We start from the raw sequence: 26,601 nt of genomic DNA on the forward strand, positions 1-26,601 counted from the left end.
TTCAAAGAAAATCGCCGACGCAGATGGTTGTAACTCGCTTCGTGGAAAGCTACGATTCTATTAAGAGCGATTTACCAATTAAGAGCGCGTGCCTCGAAGGCCATGCCTTGAAAGGCTTTACAAGTTCACAGTTTTTCCCGGCAGCGTTGCTCGGCGAAAGTTACAGCGAAAAATCCGCGGTTCGGAGCTCGGAAAATCTGCAGCGATCGCCACGCGATCTCGTAATTGTGGGAGAGAGGACGTATTCTCGTTGATCGAACGAACGAAGCAAATGGAAGAAAACGACGCGCCATATTTCAGGACGTGACGATCGACACAGGATTTCTCTGACGACCGATCGCGAGACACTTGCGATAAGTCCCTTTCTCGTTACGCACTTTCTCTAACAGAGATTTCTATATTAATATTTGTTCGATCGCTTTTTAACAAAACGTTTCTCTTTGTGAATGTCGATCGGCTTTCCCTGGAAGAGCTTAATCTCCTGTCAATAAATTGCACGATTTGCTTTTGCTCGCGTCGGTTAAACGACGATCTTATCGATTCGACTCGACTAAATGTCGAGGGATCGTCATTTTGTATCGTTTCGTGTATCTCGATGTTTTTTAGACACGCGTGAAACATTAGGTGAAAGGAGTAATACTAGGGGATGATTTGTCGATAGATTATTGAATATTTGTAGTGAAGATGGTGAAAGTTTCTCCAGAAAGAGAATAATGTCTCAGAAAATAACATTTATTATAAGAAATATTCGTTATATTCTTTTAAATCCTCATCGCTGGAGATAAAGTTATAAAGTAGTAAAGGACAAAGTAAACTATAATCAACACTGTGCAATACTTTTTATCCAAACACGCATCAAGACAAGGTCCAAAGCAAAACGAAGAATACAAACGTAGATCCGTGTAATTATCGAGCAATTAAGCTGCTACGTAATTGCCACGCGAGAAAAACTTTGCGCAAAATCAACATCATTAAAGAAACCGCTGAAACGGGCAACTAGAGTCTAGCGAAGGGCACAAACTCTCGTTCTCGTTCGATTTCGTTGGAATTCCCGCCGAAACTCCTTTAATTCGCCGTTTAAAATTACCAAACCAATTCTAAATCACCGTATTCTCCACGATTTCACGATTCGGTGGTCGTCGGGCTTCCTCGATTTTCGTCTGTGTCAACAGGAGCACAGGCTAGAAATCGTTGTTCTGGACGTACACGTGACCCATGAAACATGTTAAATAAAAACAGGCCTTTATTTCACGGACACTTAAGTGCACAAGTTTTTCCGTGTTTGCAATTTGTCCACCACACGGCACGTGAATCGTGTACAAAAGAATTAAAGATCCACGATCACATATGATAGTTTGTGTTGCATCACGTGGCTCTATAATTGAAATCGAGATTTCTTTCGTTTCTGGCAAATTTCACGGCTGTACGTGTATATTTAAATAATCGCGAGCACATGTAACAGAAATAGAAGCGTATCCGTGAGAAAGAAATGCTCGGGTATTTGTGTATTAAAAATTACACAGATTCGGACTCGGAATCGTTTATATGTATATTCGTGTATTTACGTACGCAAGAATCTCTAGCTAAGACCTACAGACTGATTAAAAATCCCCAGCGACCGATCGATCCGTAAAATACACGACCGGTTTTCCAAGACAACTCTTGCCATTTTTACGGATGAAACCAGTCGTGCTTCTTACTGGATTTGAATACCCATGGGACAAATTATAATAAGTCTAATAAACGATTTCTTAGCACTTTCGTCGCGTCAATCAGCCAAATTATAATAAACTGAGATACTTAGGCTCGAAAAAGACAGGTTACTTTCCAATTAAATGAAAACGGGCTTATCTCGCGGTGGAACGAATAAATTTCAATATGTTAAGTATCCAGGCCAGCCTGGACATTTTTTCGACAGAATTCCGGTCTCGCTTTTACGCTCGTAAGTAAAAGTTCCTCGATGAAAATTAAATCTTCCATCGATCGATTCGAACGACTCGTAACCATAACGATCACTGATTGTTTCCGGTGTCGTAACGCGTGAATTATATAGCGACTAATCTAGGATGAAAATTTAACACAAATCGGAAAATTGATCGAAAAATTTCAGTGAAGCAACAGATTTCTTGATTTTCCTCTGCGTTTGGTGAATTTAAATGCATGGAGTAAGAGTTTGTAACAGCCGTTTGTAACGTGAGTTGAACACAGAATCATGCTCGTTCTCGCCACGTCACGTTCGCATGGTTTTAATTTCGTTTGATTGATAATCGTCCGATGAAAGAACGCTACGAAACTATTAAGTAATCTGTGATCGAGTGTCGTTGCTTGATCCGATTATTACGATCGATCTGCGTGTGGTTTTCAATTACTCGTGCAGATTTTACCAGGTCAGCAAAAGCTGAGTATAGAAATATATAAAACGATGGATCGCAATCCAGTTTCGATATTATAATTGTCTCGATCAATTATCGAATACAATCGGTTTCAGTAGACAGCTTTGCCAACCTCTTGCGCTGGCAATTGGTTCGCGGACCATACGAATGACTAAACCGTATATACAATAACTCGTCGCTTTCTTTTTCTTTTGAACTCGTCGATATGACATCACTGGATAGAAATTATTAAGAAGTAATAAACTTATCATTTGTCTTGCCTGAGTTACATTTTAATATACTGAAAACTGAGAGAATGTTGCAATTTGGGACAAAAGATTCTCGACGAGTCGTGCGTGGCATGTCATTCCAGCGCAAGATGTTAATGTCAAAATCTGTAAATCGAAATTCTCGCGTTCCTCTCGCCTCTCGTACTCGCAAGCAGGCAATCAGCGATCGAGTTTACGGAACTGGCAACAACTGCTGCGAAGAAACTCCGCGTCGTCACTTTCGAAATACCGCGCTCACAATTAAAGCAGCCGCGGCGGCGTGAACTTCCGCTGATTTTCGCGGCAGGCCACGGAAAGAGAGAGGATTCTCGATCGTGAATCAGGAATGAGCCAGCCGCGGATACGACGTTGGCTAGCCGCCTGGTGGTCGGTTGGTATCTCGTTGGCTAATGAATCGGTCGTAGAACGGAAATAAGCGAGGAACGAGAGCCCCGAGAGTTACAGAGGCTTGTTAGAGAGTGTGTTCGTACTCCATGGCCAACGCGGCGTGACCGGCTTTCTCGTCTGCCCCGAGCATTCTTATTTCGCTCGGTTACAGGAAGGAAATGCCGCGCGACGAGCAGGCAAGGTCGGTCGTTTCTATCTGCCACGTAAGGCCACCGCGCGGTGAAAGAGAGGCTCTACTTCCGACAGATCGTTCGCCTGTCGCTTCGCCGCGGCCTTACGAAGGTCTTTCGTGCGAGCACGCGACACCTTCGACCTCTCGAACCTCTCTCGATCACCCCTCGGTCCTCTCTCTCATCTTTGAATGCCCTTCTCTCTTCGATCGATCCTTTGCGTCACGTGTGTCTCTTCTACAGACACGTTGCCCCGCAATGAAAAACACCGGCTTTTTAGAGTAGGGATCACTCGACGCTACGGCGACCTGTTGTTCCGTCCTACGTGCGTTATTATTTTCAGAACGGAAGCGCGTTACGTAAGTGGGTTGAAAGGTATAAATAATACAGCGGCTAGAGAGAAAAACTACTTGCACACATATTTCCCGATGAGCCATCTTCCTAGCAGATTTTACAGTTCGTTTTTCATAGTTTCAAAATTCCGTAGTCGTGCGAAACTACGAAGTGGTCAAAACAACCAAGTCGTAATCTTTCGTAGAAATTTTCATAGACTTGCTACTCGCAGGTATATACACAAATCAAAATTCTTTATTATATTATATATAACCTTTGCACTTACATTTTTCTGACCCCAAGTTTCATACCTATCCGTAGTTAGGAATATTGAACTCGTGTGTTACGCTTCTCTATAAAAATTTGGAAATTGTTTTAAAAATTATCACACTTTAGAAAATTATAAAAACTAAATTATATAATAATAAGAATAACAGACAAATAAAAAACATTGAATTTTGATTTACTTTAGTAAGTGGACGTGCAACAATATTGAAAACAAATCGAGTTCAAACGGTTCATGTACAAAATGTATGGCGGACTCGGTTTACAGCAAGACAAGTTTACAACTTGTAGACCTTTCTTCTCTGGGAAAATTAAGAGATGTTTAAATTGTTTGATTACGCTTGCAGAATGGACCAACATTACATTTTCTCCCTGTAAACCGTAGACCGTTAAATATACTATCGACTGCACGTTCGACGTGGTCAGCGATGGTCCCCAAAAAGTCAGTCATTTTCAGTTTTATGACATAAGTTTCGAAGTGAAATTGACGTGAAAGTATAGAAAGTAGAGGAAAAATCTCATCTCGGCAGGGAAAAACAACGTCTTCATCCAAGAGGAGATGTAAAAAAAGGAAAATTACAATGCATCATTGCGCGCGAATCAAGTATTCCGACAGATTTTCAGTGCTTTCATCTTCGTTACTGTCTTGTAACTCTATCGTATATCACGTTATATTTGGCTCCAATTAAATAGAATATAAATGCTACAATAAACACAGTCATTCGTATTTATACGCACGGTGACGTATCCGAAGCGGTGAAATTTATCGATTTATTCGATTTGATGAATCGGAGAAACCAATTGGTGACCTTTTAGGGGATCGTCGCGCCGGACCGGGACTCGAAGCCGGATCTTTCGCTTGCCCGGCTAGTGGCTTTAACCAATTAAGCTATCCAGGTCGTGGACAAATTCTTTCTCCCTAAGCTTAACATTTAAAACAACCGCCTGTAACTCAACAGCGTGTGTACGTTCTATGCGAGTGACCGCCGTAACGAGATTTTATATATTAAAGGAGAGAAACGTTCTTTTCATTTAACCTGCTATTTTATTGAGATAATGCGTAACATTACGTGCAATAAATATATTTCCGTAATTCACCCGTAAGTCATTGAAAACTTGCTCATTTTGAACAAATTATAACAACATTAATACAATTCTCTCACACAATTTTATGGTTTAATTTTGTTGTAGCTATTCACATCTAGTTTACAAGTTATGAATATGTTGAAATTTAACAAGTGCCAATTTTAAAATATGAGAGTAAAAATCGAAAAAAAAAAAAAACACTTTCAAACGTTCTATGCAATTGTGCCGCGAAGGATCAACGAGACAAAACTTTATATTCACGAGGGGACAATGATGCAAAACACACTTTGAAATTTCGTGGAAATTACGTAAAGAATTTAGAATACAACAATAAAGTTAAGATTGAAGTACCGCTTTAGCGATTGCGAATGCTGAAGTCATTTCTAACGTAAATCCTAATTGCATCTCGATTTAAACGCCCGGTGATTTATGAACGGAAGCGTACGTATAAGAGAGGAAACAGTTCCTAAGAAGGTAAGAAAACTATCACGCATGATCCCGTTGTACTGACGATGATATATTTAGAACGAACGACTCAACGTCTTTCTTTGATCCCGGCGTCACACTATCGAATCACTTTGATATACGGAGTCGAAGTTTGCTTAATTGGCGCGCGAGTTATGCGGCAATTATATCACGGGGGGCTTATTAATATCGTAAGGCACGTCATTAAGATCGATTAGCGTAACGTCGCATGCGTTGTTAATTATGACGAGCGAACCGTGTTTTAAACTCGCGGTACGAACGATACTCTTTACGAGACAGTTTTGTGCTCTAGCCTGAATCAATTTCGCGCGGTCGACGTTCTTCTTTTTCCCGTTGCCCGGCAATGCAATTGAGACCAATTTAATGTTACTGAGAGTTGATTAATGTGTCGGTATAGATAAGCATCACGGAACAAGATTCATCGGACGCCCACGCATTCCTTTCTATGGAACTGCCATTGATATTTCGTTTGATCTACTATCGTAACGATAATTCGATAATTGAAGTATCTCGATGTTTATACTTTTCCAATAAAAGTCTTCAATTTCTGTCCGATGTATTTCAGTATTTACGAAATATTAATCATGCTATTATTAAAGAAATATTTATCACGCTAAATACGAGTATACCTACAATCATAGAAGAACTACATATGTATGTCTAATTAAATTATGAAATTTTCAAACCCATAACAAGGAATATTTTTTAATTTTCATTCGACAATATCGAAATATGGATATAATGTGAAAATAATCTAAAAAATTCTAGGAGATATCATCGATTTCTCCTGATTGAGAAACTTTCTGAAAAAAAAAAAACACCCACAAGACGAACCAGTGAATAAATTGAACGTTTTATTTCTGTCTTTTTTTTTTTTACTATTAGTAACGTTTAACGTAATAATGATTTTAATTTTGATTTTATTTATTTATACAGAATTTTTCTTATATTATTTCTTCACGAATGATCTTTTCTATTTCCAAACAATCTTTTGAAAATTGAACATAAATATTGAAATATTTCTGCGCTTGAAATCTACTTGGATATGAATAAATAGAAACAGTTATCAAAGACAGTAAAGAGAATAACGCTCGACGAGACTCGTTGCAAATTTGCATCAAAGGTGATACTTTGAATGTACCGGCGAGTAGAGTCGTTCGCGGCTCATCAGTCGATGTCAAAGCGTGTGCATAAACTGCAGCTGCGCGGAACTTTCTCCACGAGGCATCAGCAAAATCTCCGTGTTTCACAGTACATTTTAGTCAAATTACGCTTCGAGACAGCGCGCCGTAGAACATGCGATTTTCTCGGTGGAATTTCAAAGCTTCTACCTCTTCAAAGGGTCCGATCTAGTGCATAAAAATTTGAACAGCGTAATTACATAATTACTTTACGCACAGACGGAATCCTGTGTTGCAAGTAATTTTCTTGCGGAAATGAAGCAATTTAATTTTGCAGAAAACAAACGTGACAAACAATAACAATAATAATGTGATTTTTCTAGAAATTGAATTTAAAATAATTGAAATTGTTGAATCTATCGAGGTTGCAAAAAGCTTGTTGAAAATAAGAAACTTTATCGTTAATCAATCATTAACGGATCATTTTTTATGCTTATGTATCACACGAGACGACCTAACATCATAGATATACTTTAATTTTACGAAATTTCAGAAAATTGTAGAATCTACGTTGAAGATACAGAAATAAAAAGTCTTGCAATTTCCTTTCGCAGCCGCAATATTTAAAAATCCGACAATATAAAATCGATCGAAGAGAATTACGAATGAAATATCGGTCATTGTCGGGTCAAAGGGAAAGAACGTTAATGCCTTGCATTGAAGAAACAAAGGAAAACGAGGGAAATCGAATGTGGATGAAAGGACGATCGGACCAAAGAGGATTCGCGGTAAAACGACCTTATTTCGATATCTATTCGGTTTCCGCGAGGCACATCCGCGGTCTGTCATCACGCGTGTCATTACCGGTAATTTACTACATTTTCCCCGGTTATTCTGAAACTGTATCCGCGATCGTAAACGTAGGAATTACCGCGACAATAACTACATTCCATCGGAGCTGATGCGTCTCCAAGGACTCTGTGATTCCTGCATCGATAATAAATGCCATATAAAAAAAAAAAAAAATCCCATACTCCTTAGATTCCCCCTGTCCTGGTTTCCTTTCCCCGATCAAAAGTCTGTCGTCCGTTTCAGAAAAGTTTCACGCGGAAACTCGCGTTTCGCAGCATTTGTTCCACGGTCTGCGTTTTTCCGTTCTCGATCTCGATCGACGGAAGGAAAAAAAACACGCATTTTGAAAACACGTACACCTACTCCGAATCATTCAGCGGCGAGCTTGATCGATCAAGTTTGATAACGCTTCTCGGAAACAAGGAAGATTAAAGCCCGAAGAAAATTCCAGCGAAGGTGGCCGTATAATTAGCAGGTTACGTAAAATACAAATTGGTTTTGCAAGGAGAGTGAATGGCGCGCGCACGTCCCGGCCAATTTCATTTTATTCGCGTCGACGGAATTAGAAGTAAGGAAAGTGTCGAGGCTAAACGCGAAAACCGCGATCTCCGCCTCCGGCTGGCGTACAGACGCCTGAATTTATACAATGCGGCGCATTATGGAAACTAAATCGAACGAAAAATCGCGTGAAGTGGACATATTCTTCTGTAATGAAAAATATCTCTGCTAAAGATCGTGGTTTTAAGCGTTCAAAAGAAGAAAAAGAATCTTTGTTCGTGTAAAACAGGGATCTCTGGAACTTTCAATGCGACGACGAGTTTTTTGCAAAGACAATTTTCACGGTCGAAGATCGTACGATGCGTGCGACTCGATAAAAGCAACAAAATGAAATACACCTTTTGAGGTATTCATAGAGTCGTTGAGATAGCGGAAGCAGATAAAGACGATTTCATTCCAAGGCTTTCCATAAGGCGTCTGACCTTACTCGAAATAACAAAGCGCAGTCGTTTCGTTTGGAAAATGGTTCGCAGTAAAAAAAAAAATATAATGCGAATAACGTTCTTCTAAACTAAACAGCATCTTGCTCACGTTTAACAACTCCACATCGTTCACAAACAAATTCACTTGGACGTTAAAACAGTTGTTAAAACTCGAATTCGGTTCGAAATTTCCGGCGCTCGTGACTGCTTTCGATTGCACGAGAGATTCTGCTAAATTATTAACAATAATGATAACGAACGATGACGACGTATCTTAAAACGAAAATTCGCCGACTATAAAACAGATTTTGCAATCGGGCGATCGTTTGTCGACCGTTTTTCAACGAATCTTGCGACACGTTCGTAAACAGCCATCGGTTTATCTCTGAATGTGAGTACGCGAACGAGTTTCAGCTCATATAAAAATTTGTCGGCAGATTTCCTACGGATTCTTCGACATGCCTCATCAGTTTTACGCGTCCTTAAGTCCACATGTTGAATTATCGAGCGTGTTTTGCTTTCATGATCGAGGTTATCCCCTGCATCGTGCGCAGATGGTCAGCGATTCCGAAAGTGCGCCAGTCTAGTTGAAATTTTCAGATTCATCGGGCAAGAGGAGCGACGAGACAAGGATCGAAGTTGAGAACGAGACGCAAAAATAGCTCCAGAGCATCTTTTCGTTACTCTCTCCGTTTTAGTTCCCTCCGCTTTCGCGGCTGTTTTCCTTTTTTCTTAAGCCGCGGTAGCTTCAGTTTCGTCGGTTCAATTTCTCAGAGTCGCCAACGGAATCACGATCGAGAAAGCCGCGAGAGAAATCTCCGATTAAACGTTTGTCAGGTGAACGCGAACGCGTCCCCACCTGTCTTTTTAATTGTAACTCCGTCACGTCGACTTTTTTCCTCCGAGGACAAATGAAACATTAAAAATACAATTCCGTGGAACGCGAAAGACGAGCCGAGATGAGATTCTCGAGGAAAATACATCGTCACTAGAAAACTGCATCATCTTCGAGACGCAAATGAGATGGTGCAGTTATGATTAATTCATTGAATTATTAATATGCAATTTTCTTCATTTAATTTACATTATTGAACATTACATTCTGTTTCAATATCGTAGCTATGAAAATAAATTCCAAGGATTCTCTTCATAACTTTTTTTTTTTATTACTATTATTATTTTACGAAACTTAAAGAAATTGAAATATCTACAACGTTATAGCAAACAATTACTTGGTCCTTGACGAGTTAACAACAAGTTGACCGTTTGCGAAAGATAGAAGTCAAGTTCAACAATTTCTTGTTTTACAGAGGAATCACAATATTAACTGTTTTATATACATTCGATGGAAAACAATTTTCAACTTCTCATTGAAAGAATTAGTTCTCCAACACATTTCAACCAATACAATACACTGTCCTATACAATTGCTTCGTAATCCGAAACAATTACTTAACATTTGACGTTACTCCAAATATTATGCTTTCGTAATCACGTTTCAGCTACTTGAAACACCCTTTGTTATACAGTGTATATCACGTACACGGTATGTACCACCAAAGGGTCTGAACCATGTTTAAAGCGTACTTTGCACTGCCTTAACTGATGTTCCGCGCCCTTATCTTCTCACGTTTCTGTCAATTCGTTTACTCAGACGTTCGAACGTGCTTAATTTTAAACCCTGGCGTCTGACAACCTTTAACAACATCGTTACGTACCTTCAAACGACTATATTTGTCTAAATTCTCCCCCTTAATCAAATTAAGGGCCGAGATCTTTAGAAAGATTCTTTAGAAAGATGTTAATAAAAAAAAGAAACATCGAAAGATGACAAATTAACGAGGAAGCAAAAATCAAAGGAGATAAAGAAAGGAAATAAAATTAAAAATTAAAAAGAAAATTTCAATGATCGAATTATATAATAACCAATATCATAAAAAGACGATTTAACGAAATGATCAATACGCAAAATAAAAATTGATACGAATAAAAAAAAAAAATTAATACGACGAATAAGCTTGAAGATTCCTCAAATGCAAACGATATTTAAATATTAAAGATATGAACTTTAAAGAATATTTATCACGTAAAAGTACATTACATAAAATGCAATGTCATTACAAAATTACCAGTGCAAGAAATATGACACGATACGTGCGAAATTATAGCGTATAAAGCATTGTAATCAAATTGCAGACTTTTATGCAAACTCATATTTTTAAGAATATGTTGCTAGAAAATTGTCTCGTTATGTTATATTATATTATATTCCGATCTCGTTCAAATTTTAAATTCCAAACAGTTGACGCTTGACTGAGTTTACGATCATGCTCGTACCGAAGAAGCTACCGTGCGACGCGTTTCATCGATTCGTCGGGGCGAAACTGGTTGTCCAGGTGCTCAAAAAGATACGCAACGATCGCTCGATTTGACGCTTTGTCTCGTTGGAACCAGTTGTTACAGCATTACATTGTCGACGACGACCGCGGCGATAGATTAGAATCCCCTGTCCCGAAATACAAATCGAGTTCCGTCAGAGGAATGCAACATTGTACGCGTACGGTTGATCTCTCTAACGACGCGGTGACAGAGATTGAAGAAGAGACCTGGCCAGTGTATTAGCCGGTAGGACAGAGCCGAGTTAAACGACAAATTCTTCGGTCGGATTCGAGCGGAGGAAGCGGTCTGCCAAAACGTTCGGCTCTGGACGCGAGAGTGGAGCATCGTTGCCAAGAACTCGTGACCTCCGAAACCGAATCGCGTCCCTCTCTGCTTCTCTGCTCCTCGGAGGAGCTCGCGCAAAGGGGGCCAGAGGTCCTCTCGATTTTTTTGCAATTTCTTCGATCGACTTTCCCAACTTTCACCCGAAGCTAAGACTTTCCCGTAAATTGACATACGCGTCGAATTTCGCGTAAGAACCGCGAGCCACCAAGGACACGACCTCCAGAGCCAACCATTAACTTTCGGAGGAAAGTACGACGATCCGATAAATCTTCAACAACACGTCGACACACTTTTGGAAGAGTAATATGCCCGGCACGGTTCCTCGCTGCCGAGTCGCACGATCACTCAAATCCTGCCAAGTAACTTCGTTAATGGGAAGTAGCGTCGACAACGACATTCGTGTTGCGGTACAGTTCATCAGCTGTTCGATCGTTAGAACTCGAGAGACTTTGACCTACGACAAAAATTGCGAGGACCATCCAGAACCGCTAAAGAACGCGATAGATTTAGTTTATTTTTAAACCGTTCGAAGGAATCGCCGATTCTCACACCGCGCGCCGTACTCAATTTCCTGTTGACCTATTTATATCGTTCCCAACTGAAGAGAAACGACGCTCTCGTCAAGGTTCTCGGCTCTCGGTTCGATAGCTTCCAACGACACCGGCGAAGTCATCCAAAAGTCGTTCACAAACGACTGAATTGCTCCAGTCTCGCGACTATTTCCCATATTATTGCGTATTCTTTGCACGAAGAATTACACGTGGCCTGTGGAAACAATCTAAACGCACTGTCCGTATTTTTTCAATCGCGTAGAAAGGAGGACGTAGATGCGCGGATAAGAAAAGCACCGGTAAACAGCGCCGCAGAGAAGATGGAAGCTAGGGAATACGCAATAAAGGAAGTGGTTACGGATCAGAAGGGAACTGTAACTTATAGCATCCTCGCAGAAAATTGTATTTGCGCACGTGCGAGTAGAAACCTACTTCTACCGTGTGCTTCACGCTGCATTTCATAGTTCAACCACTGCGCGATGGCGCAGACCTGCCGATAACTCTCCGCGAATTGCGCAACGTCGTTAGATACAAAAGTAGAATAATTTTAGGAATGTTGGAACAAAAAGAAAAAGCCGCTCGTCGTTTCTTGGACGTCATTAGGCTGTTTGAACGACGAAACGTTCGCGCGTAAAAAGTTACCCCGCAAAAAGGATAAATAATCTGTCGCGAGATGTTGTGCATCTGCTTCGTAGAGTGAATGCGAAACGAAACTCGTGTCCAATGCTCCAGGTGCGTAAAAAGTCGACGAACTGCAGCCAGCCCTGGCCAACATAGATACGAGCAGATGATTTTTCATGAATCACGGCTAACGAAGCCTCGGAGGAAGGAAGAGCGTGATTTACGTAAATGTGGCCGTGATTCCGCCTGTGGCCGGTTATGTCACAAGATTCTTGTTCGTGTTTCAAGACGCGAGTGCCACCTCGGATCTTTTACCTCGTGACACACGTTTGGTTGAATCGTCACTTTGGCCTGATATTATATCATTGACGTTGTCACATACGCGGAAACACACGACCTGCGCTTGATTCGCAAAATTAAGTCACGATTCTTTTTCTTCACTTTCAAACCGATTTCTGATTTGAATTTAATCGTTTAATCGCTCGATCGATGAATAACGCATGTGGAAAAAAAAAAAGGAACACAGCGTGCCTTTTAGTTAAATTGCCTTCAGCATTGATTATTGGTTGGTACCATATACGGGAAGCTTTCTATACGGTTAATTGCCATTTTCTCTCCGAGTGGGAACCGTTATCCCAGTGACAATTTATCCAACCATTAACGATGGCGTTATTAATTTACCTTCCGACGGAGGTCTTGAATATTCTCCGTAGTAATTTGCGGGAAAAAAGATAAAAGGAAGAAAGAAAAATATTCGAAAAAGATTCAAGCGTGCAATTGGCGTGGAATTTATTAGCGATGTTTTATCGTTACACGAGCAAACGCGAATTAATTCGCAAAGACGCGATCGTCGAACCGAAACTCCAGCGATTGTTTACAAACGAACTCGAGAAAGACGGAGTTCACCTATACGTGATGGATAGTCGTTAAAACAAAAAAATATCTGATTGCTCGTTACACCAACGAATAATCGCGTGATTACGCATGGAATTAATTCGACGAAAACACGTCGGAATTGCTGCACGTATTCGTATCTAATCTTCGCCGATGTTAATCTTGCCAACAATTGCCGAGATAACGCCGCACGGCACTGCGAAGCAATCGAGTAATATGCCTGATACATAATGTATTTGGAAAAAACGGAGAAAAAGAAAATGAAACGTAGAAAGAGAAAGAAAAAAAGAACTGTTATATCAAAGAGAAAACTTTCGTAATCGCTATGCCTAATTACTATTCGTATCCTAATTGCAAATTCCTCGGTGAGAAACGAACCGAAGATATCGTTCCGAGCAAAATATTCGCGATATAACTACTTTATTACGAAACGCATCCGTGGATCAGTAAAACGCGTCCTCTATCCTGTTGCTCATCTCTACTAATTGTATAGTTTCATGTGTTACTTTGTCATCCTCGAACAATTTCAAATTGTCGGTTAGGCGATATAAGGAAAGAATTTGGTCCTACCTTGAACACTTCCGAGAAGAATCCGGCACCGATCTTCTCCATGTAAAAGTCATCCAATCGATTCAACGAGGCAACCGCATGCCTCAACGCCTGACAGGAAGCACCTGTCCTCCTTTTCGAGCCGGTATCCTGATACGTATCACTAGGACACACTGCGTTCAAGTTGCAGATATTGCTTTCCATTTCGGTGGGTCGCCATGGATCACGGCACTTTTCTCGCTCCCTGTAACTTCGGGACGAAGGCAACTGAAGCTCCGTTGGAAGATCTTGCGGCAAACAGGAAATACAACTCTGCTGTAACGCGTCGCCGTTAGATTTCATCCAGTCTTTCGACGGTGTCGACGTGGTGAAGTCACCTCTGCAATTTCGTTGCTCGTAGCTAGCCGACGAAGTGGAAGTGGCCGAAACTACCAATTCCACGATATCGTTGTCAGTGGTGTACGACTTCGCGGACGACTTCTGGCAGGATTCGTCGGTCGACTGAATCGCAGAGATCGCCGTAAAGTCCATCGACGATTCACCGTGCTCGTCGTTGATTTCCGAGACGGGACGAGTTTTCCCGTTCGACACCGAATGTCTTGTTGCATCGGAAGACCTCGCGGGTTTGCTTGCCGCCAATGGTGCAGTCTGCGCGACACTCCTCTGCGTCTCTCTGGAAATAGATTTTCCTCCGGGCAAATGTTGCTCCTTACCAGCAAGAAATTCGCGGTTAGGGCCTGTGTGCTTCTTCGTCAGTTTCGACGAGTCTCTCGAGCCAAGATCGACGTTCAAACTGCTCAGGCTAGTGGAACAAAGTACCCTTTGCGATTTCGCGGCATTGGCAGACGCGCAGCTCGACGATTTCACGTAACTTGTACAATTAGAGTTCGACGTGCACTTGTGAACGGACGTCGTTTTTGCCGCCAGTCCCGTGTGACTTCTTCCGTGGGCAGAAGTCTCCTTCACCGAGTATTTGGAGCAAGAGTTCTTCGCGACCAGGCACCCGGTCGACTCGATCTTGCCAGGTCTGTTCACCTCGACGAGCGAGATGGACACTTGGGAAAAATTAGGCGCGGAGCTAGATGCTTGCGAGCTGCCGTACAAATCGACACCTCCGGTGTTACCGTCTTTCGGGACTCTTCGAACCTTCGACTTATCGTCTACGGAAGCTAATTCCACCGTCAGCTTATTGTTACACTCCTTCGTGGACCTTCGAGTCTTCTTATCGTCCAAACACTCGGAAGGCGTACACGTTTCCTTGCATTTCCTCGTTTTCGATTTGTCCTCGATCGAGGACATCCCTACATCGGGGACCACGCTGACGTTAGAATTCTCCTTGGATCTCCACGGTTTCGTTTTGTCCTCCGTGAGCGTGGAATACTCGTTTAGAGGACACGATCCGTCCTTTGCTCTCTTCGGTTTCGACTTGTCATCGACGATGCAAGGTGGTTCGAAAATGACAGAACAGGTACAATTCTCTTTCGATCGCCAGATCTTCTGCTTATCCTCCATCCCTATGGAGGGTGCTTCGGAGACCACGGGCATACAGTTGTCCTTCGGCCTCCAAGGTTTCGACTTTTCCTCGGTGAGCGTTGCCGGCGTCTCGTCGACCGAGAAACACGGCAAACACGCGGCTCCACTTGGCCTAACGCACGACTCGACCGACGTCGTTCCATCGTTCGAAGGCGGCCCCGGTGTATTCGACGGTGGTACCTTGCCGAACATTTTCGCCGTTATTGCGAGGAAATTGAACAGCTTGAATCGGGACGGAAGATCGTCGCCTCCGCGTGCTGCATCACACAATTTATCAGTCTTGTCGGTGGACGTGGCGGCGTCTCTTGGTTCAAACAAACGAGATCGTCGATTCTCGATCGGGAAGACTCTCGAGGCGGCGACGAGCTACGTCCTTGAAGTGGTAGCCCGACATCTTAGCATCACATTTAAACTTTGGGTATACTACACTCGCTTTCTCTCTCTCTCTCTCTCTCTTTCTCTCTTTTGGCAGTGGGATTACGCGTTTCGCGGAATCACAGCGGACTAGGACATAGTCCTAACAAGGAACGCAGTGCGGCAACCAGTCAACGTCGATGAACTCGAGAAGCACATGAAACATCCGCAGCGGCGAAACTTGGCACATCTCTCTCTCTCTCTCTCTCTCTCTCTCTCTCTCTTCGAGCGTCCTCGAGCAAACACGGGAAGGAGACTTTGGCTTTTCTGGAAGAAATCTGCGTCCCACAGAACCAGTCAATACAAACGACCTTCGCTCTCGTTTCGTTTCCGCAATTGAAACCACTTCTTTGCCGCGTTTTTTTTTTTTTTTTTGTTTCCCTTGTTGAAAATTCGATTATTAACGATCGATATCGAGCGAAACAGCCAAGTCGAATCGCAGCGAAATTCCGCAGCGAGGCGAATTGTGCATCTGTCAGTTGAACGCTCGAACAGTTTCAATTGCAAAAACCTTGTTATAATAAATGGTAGGAAACGTTGAAGAGCGGTTTATCGGATTAACTCCTCCGCAGCGATTCACCGCACTGACCTAGCTCAAACTCAACGAATGAAACCTACATACATGTACATATATATTTGCTTCCGTAGTATGACCGACACGACGATAATGACCGGCTCCGATGGTTTCGCGAATGCGTCGATTGTCGAAATGACCGACTATTGAAATGATTTCTGTTCGACGATGAACGGCGTTCATATCCGATTGAAAGAATGGACAACGCGCGAAACACGGACAATTTTGGCAGTGCAACGTTTGGATACGCCAGGTTCTCGTGCCGCGGAATACGGACAGATCTGTTGAATAACGCGGACACATGGGTGCAGATTGGCTGAGCATACGCGGTGATACATCGCGCGGCGATTTGATTTACAAAGCAGCGCTACTTCTTCTTCCACCGGTTGCGGTGGATGGCCGTTTTCACACGCGAGAAACGCAATTTACGATCAAAAACAAGAAGTACGTAAAAGATGCAATTATATATATCAGGGGCCAGCTACGTTTAATTGGTGTGTAACGTGTGCAGCACGACGCGGCAGTTCGATGCATTCTTTACACAGGGCGAGAAGTGCTTTCTGCCGAACGTCCAGGCGTCTTGTTCCAGTTTTAGAAACGCCGCATTAAGCGTCCGACTATACCGAAACACACACGCCACGGCTATAAATCTTTCTTTCGTAAATTGATAAATCGAACTAATTACACTTTTACATTTATCGATCTCTTTACGTTCGAATCGCGATCGAAGATAGGCAGGATCGGATACCTTTGACACCTGATTACGAAAACCATGAGGCTTTCACTCGAACGACACGCGAAACGCTTGCTGTAATTCAACGATCTTCAACGTTGGATCGATAGAAAAAAAAAAAAGAAAAAGAAAACACAAAGGTAATAGAAAAATTCGATGCACAGGGCAAAAAACAACAATCAGAGCAACATACCTGCGCGAATGGGAACGATATTTCTCTTCTTCCGTTGTTTCTTTTCTTTCACGGTTTGCGAAGATTCGAGGTTTGAAATTCCTTGGGACAAGTCCTTGAGAGAGACACCAAAACGCGAGCGATAACCGGTAAGAGCGCCCGGTCGACGTTGCTGTCAATGACAACACGCGCGAGACAACATTCGATCGCGAAAGTGGCGTGAAACTCTCCGAGCCTGTTGGCAGCGGTGTGGCGTTGAGTTGATTTTAGAAGACCTTGAACCACGTGAGGGAATTCGGGCTGTGGCGAGGAACAAGACGTTAAATACCGTCGACAAATGCAGAGGAGACGGGGGAAGGCATGACCGAATGGCATCCGCACGCTGTCACTTTTGTTTACTGTCTGAGGGTGAACCTTCGTTCGATGAAATCGCGCGACTCCGAGACGATGCGACGCGATGCCACGATACACGCTCGCATATCGCAGTCACGCGGTCACGATTCGCCGATTCTTCTTGCTGTTAGTTACGATCTCTATTTTCTTTCTTTTTTTTCTTTTCTCCTTTTCAATCTATCACCGTGAACAGTCGGTGGCTCGAGTAAACAGTAGGACACCAGTGCACGTCCGATTTGAATTTTCTCGACGGACCGTCTGTTTCGGAGTCACAGTTGTACATCACTGTACGCACGACGCACGAGCGAACACCGCAACTTTCGTGTCTCGTAGCAAGCCGGGCGCTGGACTTCCCTGAACGATGACGCTGGGCGATTTTTCGTACGCGGGACTGCAAAAGAGACCGATTCACCGACAACGCCAGACAGCGGCCATTACAGAAATGAACTGCTCCGCTGCACGCCGTCTATCGGCGATACCCGACGCGACGTACACCGCTTCCCCCACCATCGTTTCTCTCGATGAATCGAATGTAAAGGCCGCACACGTCTTTCAAACGTGCACGCTCGAAACGCGGAATCTTTTCTCCGTTTCTATATAACACGAACGCTTAAATTCGTGTAATAACACGCAATGTACGAATATTAAGCGGAAAAGATTATAATACAAGCGAAAATGTTCGAAAGATTCGCTTTCTTTAAGAAACGAATGTAGCTAAGAGTAGAGGATGTAAATTTCTCTTTCATAAAGAGAAAAAAGATACCTTTCATTTAATATTTTTTTAAACACTTTTTGAATACTAAAGAAACACGCTTCTCAGTGAAATACCTTGTAAATAACATTTCAGTCGATTTCATATAAAAAGAGTACTAGTATTATAGTTATATGCACTGGTATATATTTCGTATTAGTATATACCAGTACGAAAGTAACAGTGCGTGTATGAGAATAGAGAAATTGTATCACTTGTTCAATGAAAATCTGCGAAACAACGATTTCACAGCACAAAAATAATTTATGAGAATTTCCATTCCAACCTTACTACCACGATCTCATCTCTATGATACCGAACAACCAGTTTTTGCGAGACGGAATGAAAGTGTGAGAATTCTCATATGCATACAAGTGCACCTTTCACTGTCTTTCAACAATTTTCAGTTTCTCATACAGACACTTAAATTTCTACATGCCATTCTATTTGTCTGGGAGACGCAACTTTTGCTTTAATTCATAGTTGGTAAAGTTTAAAATAATCATAATTTTTCTTACCAATTTTTGCAATTTAGATTTTAAATTTTGCTTCTGCACTTGTTCACTTATTCGACGATTTAATAAAATAAATTCTTATTACGAGTCACAAGTTCCCTGTAAGTCCTTAATAAATTAAGATCATTAAAAAATAAGTGTACACAATTTAAAACGAAAAAATGCAATACACATTCGAATTGAAATGAATTAAATAGAAATGTTGCGTGTATACACTGCGTTCGATATGCATCGCATATTTTTACGTTTCTCAAACTGATTCTTAACCTAGCTTTTCGTTGCGAGCACACTTACATATACGTGATATTTCGAAGTATATTTTAATTGTTTAATAACATACTTAGCCTTATTATTATTGTGTGAAATAGTTAAAAAATAGTGTTAAAAATTAAAAGAAATGGCAAAATTTTGCTTGAGTAAGTTTAGTAACGAGACTATTTTAATACAATTTATTTATAATGCATGTAGTAGGTTATGTTTCAAAAATCTCTTTTACAATATTATTATTTGTAATAATAATAATGTTGTTAATTGTCACAGTTAATTATTTTTTTATACTTATTTAATAATTTATTATTAATCAATATATGCATAATGATGTAATAATAATAATAATCGTATTTGTTCCAGAGAAACAGAGCAAGCGTATGCCAGCTCGAAAAAGATATAAAATCGAGAAAAAGGTTCGGGAGCATAATCGAAAATTACGGAAAGAAGCAAAGAAGCATCCTAAAAGTAAATGTTTGCAATTACACGTTCAAAGCGTTATCTACATTTTACGATCATTTTATAAAATATCGATCTTTTTTTTTAATTTTGTAGAAAAGCCAAAAATAATTGAAGTTCCAAATCAGTGTCCTTTTAAGGAAAATATCCTTAAAGAAATAGAACTTATGAAAAAACAACAAGAAGAAGAGAAACAAAAGCAACGTGAAGCTGCACGTCAAAGAAAACGAGAAGAACTTGCCAAAACAAATCTTCAAGGCTTAGTCTCAGCTGCACAGAATAAACAAGCAGAACATCAAGAAATAGAAATGGATGATGAAAAAATAAAAAATGCCTTGTCTAAAGAGGAAAATTCGTTAAAAGCTTATTACAAAGAATTCAGAAAAGTTTTAAATGCAGCTGATGTTATTCTTGAGGTTGTTGATGCCAGAGATCCTTTAGGAACTAGATGTAAAGAGGTACGTTCAAATATGTTAAGTATACATATATATACTTTACCTTAGCTTATATATAAAAGCTAAGCTAAAGTATCAATAACTTGCACATATTACAGGTTGAAGAAGCTGTATTGTCTGCAAAAGAAAATAAAAGATTGGTTATTGTTTTAAATAAGGTAGATTTAATACCTAGAGAAAATTTAGATCAATGGCTAAAATATTTGCGTGGGAGTTTACCAGCTGTGGCATTTAAAGCCTCAACTCAAGACCAAGCTAAAAGATTAGGTAGAAGAAAATTGGGAAAGAAAACTGAAGGCATGATACAAAGTGGTACCTGTTTTGGTGCTGAATTATTAATGTCATTGCTTGCAAATTACTGTAGAAATGTTGGAAATGTCAAAACCAGTATTAGAGTTGGTGTTGTTGGACTTCCAAATGTTGGTAAATCCAGCGTTATCAATTCCTTAAAACGCAGTAAAGCATGCAATGTGGGAAGTACTCCAGGAATAACAAAAACAATGCAGGCAGTGCAATTAGATTCTAAAATAAAATTGTTAGACTCTCCAGGAATAGTTTTTGCTAATTCCAAAGAAAACTCTGATGATTCTTCATTAGCTTTAAAAAATGCAATAAAAATTCAATCCTTAAAAGATCCATATACACCAGCAACTGCTGTTTTAAAAAGAGTTTCCAAATCGCAAATAATGGAAATGTATAATATACCAGAGTTTTCAACGCCTGATGAATTCTTTGCTTTAAAAGCTACCAGAATGGGAAAATTTAGAAAAGGTGGTATACCCGATACGATAGCAGCAGCACGCAGTATTTTGGAAGACTGGAATTCCGGAAAAATAAAGTATTTATAAAATTTATAAAATTTATATTGTATAATTTACTGGATATATAAGAATTTACGTTATTTGAATAGGTATTATACTGTTCCGCCTGAAGAACCAAATTGTCACATTTCTGCAGAAATTGTGAACAAAATTAGTAAAGAATTTGACATTGAAAGTTTTGCTGAACAAGAAAAAATGATGCTCGATAATTTCGAAGAAAAAGTTGCAGAGAAAACTATTGATCCACTATTAATTGAAAGTTCTGATCCAGTCGTATCTGCCATGGAGGTTGAGTTGCAAAAAGAAACAGTAAGTCAACTTGCATACAAGCAGTTTTTCTTGTCATGATAGTTAGATAATTATTAATTATAATAATTTTTATAGCAAATTAAAATACAGAATAAACTAAAGAAAAAATTGGAGAAGTCGAAGAAAAAGGAAGATGAAACGAGGAAAAAGAAAATAGATCCGATTTTTGAAATTGAAGGCAACCAAAAATTAAATAAACTGAATAAACTACAATTTAAAAAAGAAAAGAAAGACCGAATTAAAAGAGGTAAGAATGTCTTGTTTTTTAGAAAATCATTTTATTTCAAATTATATTTTTTTTACTTCATTATCTGAATTTTATAGAAAAAGCAGCTATTAAATTGGCGAGTCAACTCGAGGGATTCAACATCTCAAGATCTGATGATTATGATTTTAGTACAGATTTTGTAGAAAAGCAGACATTGTAATCATGTTTATTTAATATTTGTATGCAAAATGTAAATAATAAATAAACTATAACAATAAAAATGAATGTTTTTATAAAAATGATTTTATTTCCCAACATTTAATAGCAAAAAAAAATTTTGATAAATGCTTAACACAAACGTAAAAATCAAATGACAAAGAAAAAATTTATTCAATTCATTTCTAATAATTCACTTTGTAATGACCTCGGAGAAGAATTAGCTCTCTGCAAAAGAGTGATACTGAATGATACTGAATAAAGACTGCTATACTAAATAACAACAAGGATTATGTTTTTTATGTCTTTTACTTTGTTAAACATAGAAATATTAAATATAGAAATATTCTGACAACATACTTCAACTTATTAATGCAAATCAATTGCATATTTTAAATTATTTATTGTAAGTTATAACTTATGAAGTACATGCAACCTTATAATCTAAATTATTTATACTAACTCGCGTTGCAATAAGTATGTAATAAAGAGATTACAGCAAGATTACCAAATAAAAATATTACTGCCGTTTCGACAGCAGTAGAGCGATGCTAACAGCAGAGTGACAATCAACATATATGATAGCAGATAACTATCACGCTACACATTTCATTGGTCATTCAGCTAAAAGACTTCAACGAAGTAACAGTAACTATAACAAGTGACATTTAATAGTTGTATTTTACGCGTTTTTCTTGAGTTTATTTTATTTTCGGTATAACAAACATAATGGATAAGAAAGAAAAGTGTGAACCGCCAATTAAATATCCGATAAAGCCACCAGGTCCACCGAAAGTGTGGAGTATCGTTGAGATTAAATTAAAAAATGCGGAAGCACCGATAAGATTTACCATTCAAGAGATACCGGAGGACAGATACGAAGAGGCTGTTGAACACATGTGCAAGTATTTCATTGCCGATGAACCTATGTGTAAATGTATGAGTAAGTTTCTTCAATTTTTTTTATCTAATATAAGAAAAAAATGGAAAACGGCTAGACAGAGAAAGATTATGAACAACATTACACGTGAACATTACACGTGAACATTATGAAATACATTACGCGCAAAAATATTACACTGCTATTTATGAATGTGACGCAGCAAAGAATGGTCACATAATGATAATATTTTTGTTTACTTATGCATTCAGCAAGGCTTCTTAAAAATTTCAGAAAGAAAATGTTCATAAGACGAAGAATTGAAAAATGATTAGAACATGAACAATATGAATATTTTCAATTTATAAAATAATACTTAATAAATATTTAATAATTTATAAGATAATGTTAAATAATAATTTAGTTTATAAGATTTCAATCTATTCATGTCATTTACTAAAATATACGGAACGATTTGCAATCCGTAAAAACAACTTGCAATCAGCTATATGTAAAACTTTTTCGTCCTGTTGTCTTTCTTTCCTTGTTTTATCACGATTTCTTGATTTCCCCGCCGTTTTAGCTCTTTTATAGTTGATTATATTTATAGTTGATATAGTTTATTTTTTTTTTATGATACGTAAACAATCTATGTGGACAAAAGTAATAATATCGAAATGTGACGTGTGTATTCGTTTTTGTAGATGGAATAAATGATCCTGAATATGTGAGATGTTTTGAGAAGATTTGGCGTGAATTAATAAATCATGGTTTGTCCATCGTAGCGTTTACGGAGGATCCAAATGGCGGGAAACCTATAATGGCAGGACTTAACGTACTTACTTTGTCTTTCAAAGATGAGAAGTTCAATTTGGACGACATGAAGGTAATTTTTATTTATTTCTTGCAATTTATATAACTGCAAGTAACAGTAATATTTTTCATAGCGTAAATTTAAAATGTATTCTAGTCAAAGAAGGGACGAATTGTATTCGAGGCTGTGTTAGATTTGAACAAAGAAGTAAATGTGTTTGAAAAATATGGGATAGATAAATACATGACCGCTTTTGGCCTTTCGGTTCACCCTTCATATCGAGGAGCTGCTCTAGGTAGTCATCTTCTTAATGCCAGGTAGAATAATTTAACTATCCTCTTCAATCATTTCCAATACTTTTCGTAGTATATTTTCTCGCACACTGTTTTTGATACAAAGTATTTCTAAATTCTTTTATATTTTATTTATAAAATTCAAATTTTTGTTCAGAGTGAACATAGGTCGCGAGTACAACATTCCAGTAACAATCACAGCATTTACTTCGCCGATCTCACAAAAGTTGGCCGAACGATGTGGCTTTGAAACCCTGATCGAAAAAAACTACGACGAATACGTGGATGAAAAGGGAAACTTACAATTTCCAGGAATCACAGCGAAATCCGTGAAATTAATGGGCAAGAGACTCCTTTAATACAAACGACATGTTGTGAATTGTAATAGAAATACGTAATAGTAGCTCAATATTTCTTGTGTTAGTCAAAAAAAGTAGAAGAATATCATAGCGGATACTTATCACGACGCGAAACATGGTGTAAAATATGAGTAACGAATATCATCCATTTCCGGACGTACGAAGGGGAACAAGACGAGTAAATTATCTGACTCATATAGAACAAACGATCTCAATTTGCGTCGACAGGAAATTTTATTCTGTCATTTGCTACTTGTTGAGTGTAAAAACGAACACAATTTTCTGCAACTGCGTTCAGGTAAATTGAGTAAACTCGTAAGAAATACAAAGAAACGACTAGAATTTGTCGATTAAAAATTTTCAAATATTAACGTGAAACTAATAAAAAATACACATTAACAAACTCTCTTTGGCAAACGGTGTACAATGATAAAAAAATCCTTTTGTTCGAGACACGTTGCCTTCACTAGATGCGACCGAATTTTAATAATTCCGCGAGGTGCATCCGTGTCTAATTGTTTTATCATCCTTATACGCTGAAATACAAGAGGACACACTTCTTCCGGTTCTGATAATCAGAGTGATCATTCGAGCATATTACGATATTTGAAAGATAATTGCTTCGAATAACAAACGACAAAGTGAGGCCACGATTATTTAATTTGATATATGCTTATTAACTCCGATGCTTAACCTTCGTCGTGATGATTAGCGAAAACCGATCAGAATCTAAAATATAAAATGACATAACGCTAAAATAAATTTACGTTCCCTCCTATACAAATTACTAATAAATTGTCATTTTTCAGTCTGATTATCTCCTTGCTTTCTTTACTCATTTTACACTTTGAATACGTCTATCACGATGCATCTCTCTCACCCACGTTCTTTTTGCTTGCCGACCTTTTGTTATTTTGTTATTTATACTAATTTGTGTAAAGCACAAGGGATGATAATCTTGATAAATGGATATTTGTAACATGAGGATAAAGGACACCGGTTTTCTAATGTTACGAATATCAGGTTTCATTAAACTGTGCTCGATCAATATGTGTCATCGATAAATTCCCTTTTGATGAAAAAGATGAAAGCGGATAGTTGCTCAATCTTGTACACGCGTGTTTCAGGTACATTAACAACTATCGAACAAGCGTCAAAACACTTTTTCTTCTGCTACAAAAATAAAAAATTTAAAAAAATTTTTGAGAATACGCGCGGCGTATTCGAATATCCTTCGTTCCGGCAGGACCCTCGTCGCGCATGCGTACGCTAACCGCAAACTCCTACACGCATACAGCATCGTCTGCTGAAGATGTAAAGTACGAAGTACGAGCGTAGAGTCGCCGCGAATTTGTCGGCCGTCTCAGTCGCGTTCGGCGCGTCGTACGAGCAAGTGTGTTTTCGTTCGTTTTCACTCCGCTCCCTCCGTAATCCTCAGTTTTTTAATTTTCTTTCTCAGTCCAACCCCTCAACCCCAATCCTTCTCGTCGAAACTTTGTCCCGCGATCTTTCTATAGTAATCGGACGAGACGGCAGTCCGTAAAACAGCATAATCGAAAGGACAATCGAAAATGTATCACATTTGAAAAACGGACATAAGGATATTCTAGTCGAAGGTGAAAAAGCCACCGCTTGTTTTTTCTTTTCTTTTTCTTTTTTTTTTTAAAGATCGTATGAAGTCGTTAGTAGAAAAAGATTGGTAGCGCAAAAAAATGTCACGTGTTTCCTGCGACAATAAAGACGAATTTGTTGCATCCATGTTGGGATTGAAAAATTACATTCATCCAATTGACATATCTTCTGCGAATCTTCCAAGGAGGCAATACGAAGTCACATTTGGATTAAATCAAATTAATGGCGAGATACGACCAACTTTCATTCAAAGATATTAAGTTGAAACAAGACCTGCTTTCGATCAGAGTAATCTTGGAAACAGTGTCGACGCGAATCAATCTTCTCCGCGAGGATCATTCCTACGTTTTGCTTTCAGCGAGAGACAACCGTGTGTTCGAAACGGTGTATGATACACAGTCGAAAGGTAACGTTGAGAATATTCCTTTTGCAATACCGACCCGATTGACAAGCACAAAACTAAAAGAACGTAACCTGTTGCGGAACGGATTGCCAACGCGCCGACGTTCCTTGCAAGTATGACACTGTGCATTTCGGTTTATTAAGCGTGAACGTTGAGACAGTTTTTTCTTTAAGCTGTTCGAAGAAAAAGGAGACAATTGAAAAGTAATTTGATTACAAAGAAACATGTTCGTTGAAATTGAACGAGCAGCAACAATGCCATTTTAATTCAGGATTTAAGAGAGAAATTATTTCATTCGTAAAGTTTTATTTAAAGCCGGTTTTTTACATCTCTTTGGAACGAGAACCTCGTATGCAGAGTGAAATGGAGGTTTGTTTTAACGCGACATTAAGTGCTCCGCCGTTCCACGGTGTCGGTTTTCAAAAGAAAAAAAAAAAAAGCAACCATTTTATTCCGCCACGATAGAAATTCTGCCGTCAAATCTAACTAAAAATGTGGCACTGTTTAAAAAAATCCATCCAATATTCAATAGGTACTGAATTCCGTAATAATTAAAAGTGATTGATAGGGCACTAATTCATCGAAGGCAATATCAAATTGTTCTTTCAAATCCGAATTGAAGTCATGAAAAAAGTACGGGAAAATTCGTAGAACAAAAAACTGAAAGATAGAAAGAAATTCCGCTGGCGTGTTTTACTC

General features: G+C 39.3%; 4 protein-coding genes across 8 annotated transcripts in view; 3 read left to right on the forward strand and 1 right to left on the reverse strand.

Annotated features, from left to right (window-relative positions):
* The window catches only part of LOC122531591, a 37,039-nt gene extending 19,080 nt beyond the window's left edge, over positions 1 to 17,959 (reverse strand). The window contains exons 1-3 of one of the 3 annotated variants that reach the window (XM_043659633.1): positions 17,149 to 17,959; positions 15,064 to 15,926; positions 13,723 to 14,985 (exon numbers count right to left, since the gene is read on the reverse strand). In XM_043659633.1, the coding sequence (XP_043515568.1) occupies positions 13,723 to 14,985; positions 15,064 to 15,426 (1,626 nt within the window). In that variant the 5' untranslated portion in view covers positions 15,427 to 15,926; positions 17,149 to 17,959. Of the gene's footprint in view, positions 1 to 13,722; positions 17,100 to 17,148 lie in introns of those variants that run through there. The other 2 variants (XM_043659631.1, XM_043659632.1) reach the window with 2 other exon arrangements.
* Positions 17,960 to 19,044: 1,085 nt separating this feature from the next.
* LOC122531588 (guanine nucleotide-binding protein-like 3 homolog) lies at positions 19,045 to 21,590 on the forward strand. 2 transcript variants are annotated; one of them, XM_043659628.1, is made up of 7 exons: positions 19,045 to 19,202; positions 19,417 to 19,521; positions 19,609 to 19,970; positions 20,066 to 20,805; positions 20,878 to 21,097; positions 21,173 to 21,344; positions 21,422 to 21,590. In XM_043659628.1, exons 1-7 carry the CDS (start codon positions 19,184 to 19,186, stop codon positions 21,523 to 21,525), a joined length of 1,722 nt encoding a protein of 573 aa, XP_043515563.1. In that variant the 5' UTR covers positions 19,045 to 19,183; the 3' UTR covers positions 21,526 to 21,590. The 2 variants fall into 2 exon arrangements, with proteins under 2 accessions (XP_043515563.1, XP_043515564.1); XM_043659629.1 differs by having other exon boundaries at positions 21,173 to 21,341.
* Positions 21,591 to 22,113: 523 nt separating this feature from the next.
* LOC122531612 lies at positions 22,114 to 24,037 on the forward strand. 2 transcript variants are annotated; one of them, XM_043659658.1, is made up of 4 exons: positions 22,114 to 22,464; positions 23,187 to 23,287; positions 23,372 to 23,532; positions 23,666 to 24,037. In XM_043659658.1, exons 1-4 carry the CDS (start codon positions 22,251 to 22,253, stop codon positions 23,865 to 23,867), a joined length of 678 nt encoding a protein of 225 aa, XP_043515593.1. In that variant the 5' UTR covers positions 22,114 to 22,250; the 3' UTR covers positions 23,868 to 24,037. The 2 variants fall into 2 exon arrangements, with proteins under 2 accessions (XP_043515593.1, XP_043515592.1); XM_043659657.1 differs by having other exon boundaries at positions 22,116 to 22,464; positions 23,106 to 23,287.
* Positions 24,038 to 24,810: 773 nt separating this feature from the next.
* The window catches only part of LOC122531610 (cardioacceleratory peptide receptor), a 44,234-nt gene continuing 42,443 nt past the window's right edge, over positions 24,811 to 26,601 (forward strand). Inside the window, exon 1 of the mRNA XM_043659655.1 lies at positions 24,811 to 25,483. The gene's annotated coding sequence lies outside the window, so the exon portion shown is untranslated. The remainder of the gene's footprint in view (positions 25,484 to 26,601) is intronic.

Source organism: Frieseomelitta varia, unplaced genomic scaffold (genome assembly GCF_011392965.1).
Source record: "Frieseomelitta varia isolate USP_RPSP 00005682 unplaced genomic scaffold, Fvar_1.2 scaffold_405, whole genome shotgun sequence".
NCBI classification, from domain to species: domain Eukaryota; kingdom Metazoa; phylum Arthropoda; class Insecta; order Hymenoptera; family Apidae; genus Frieseomelitta; species Frieseomelitta varia.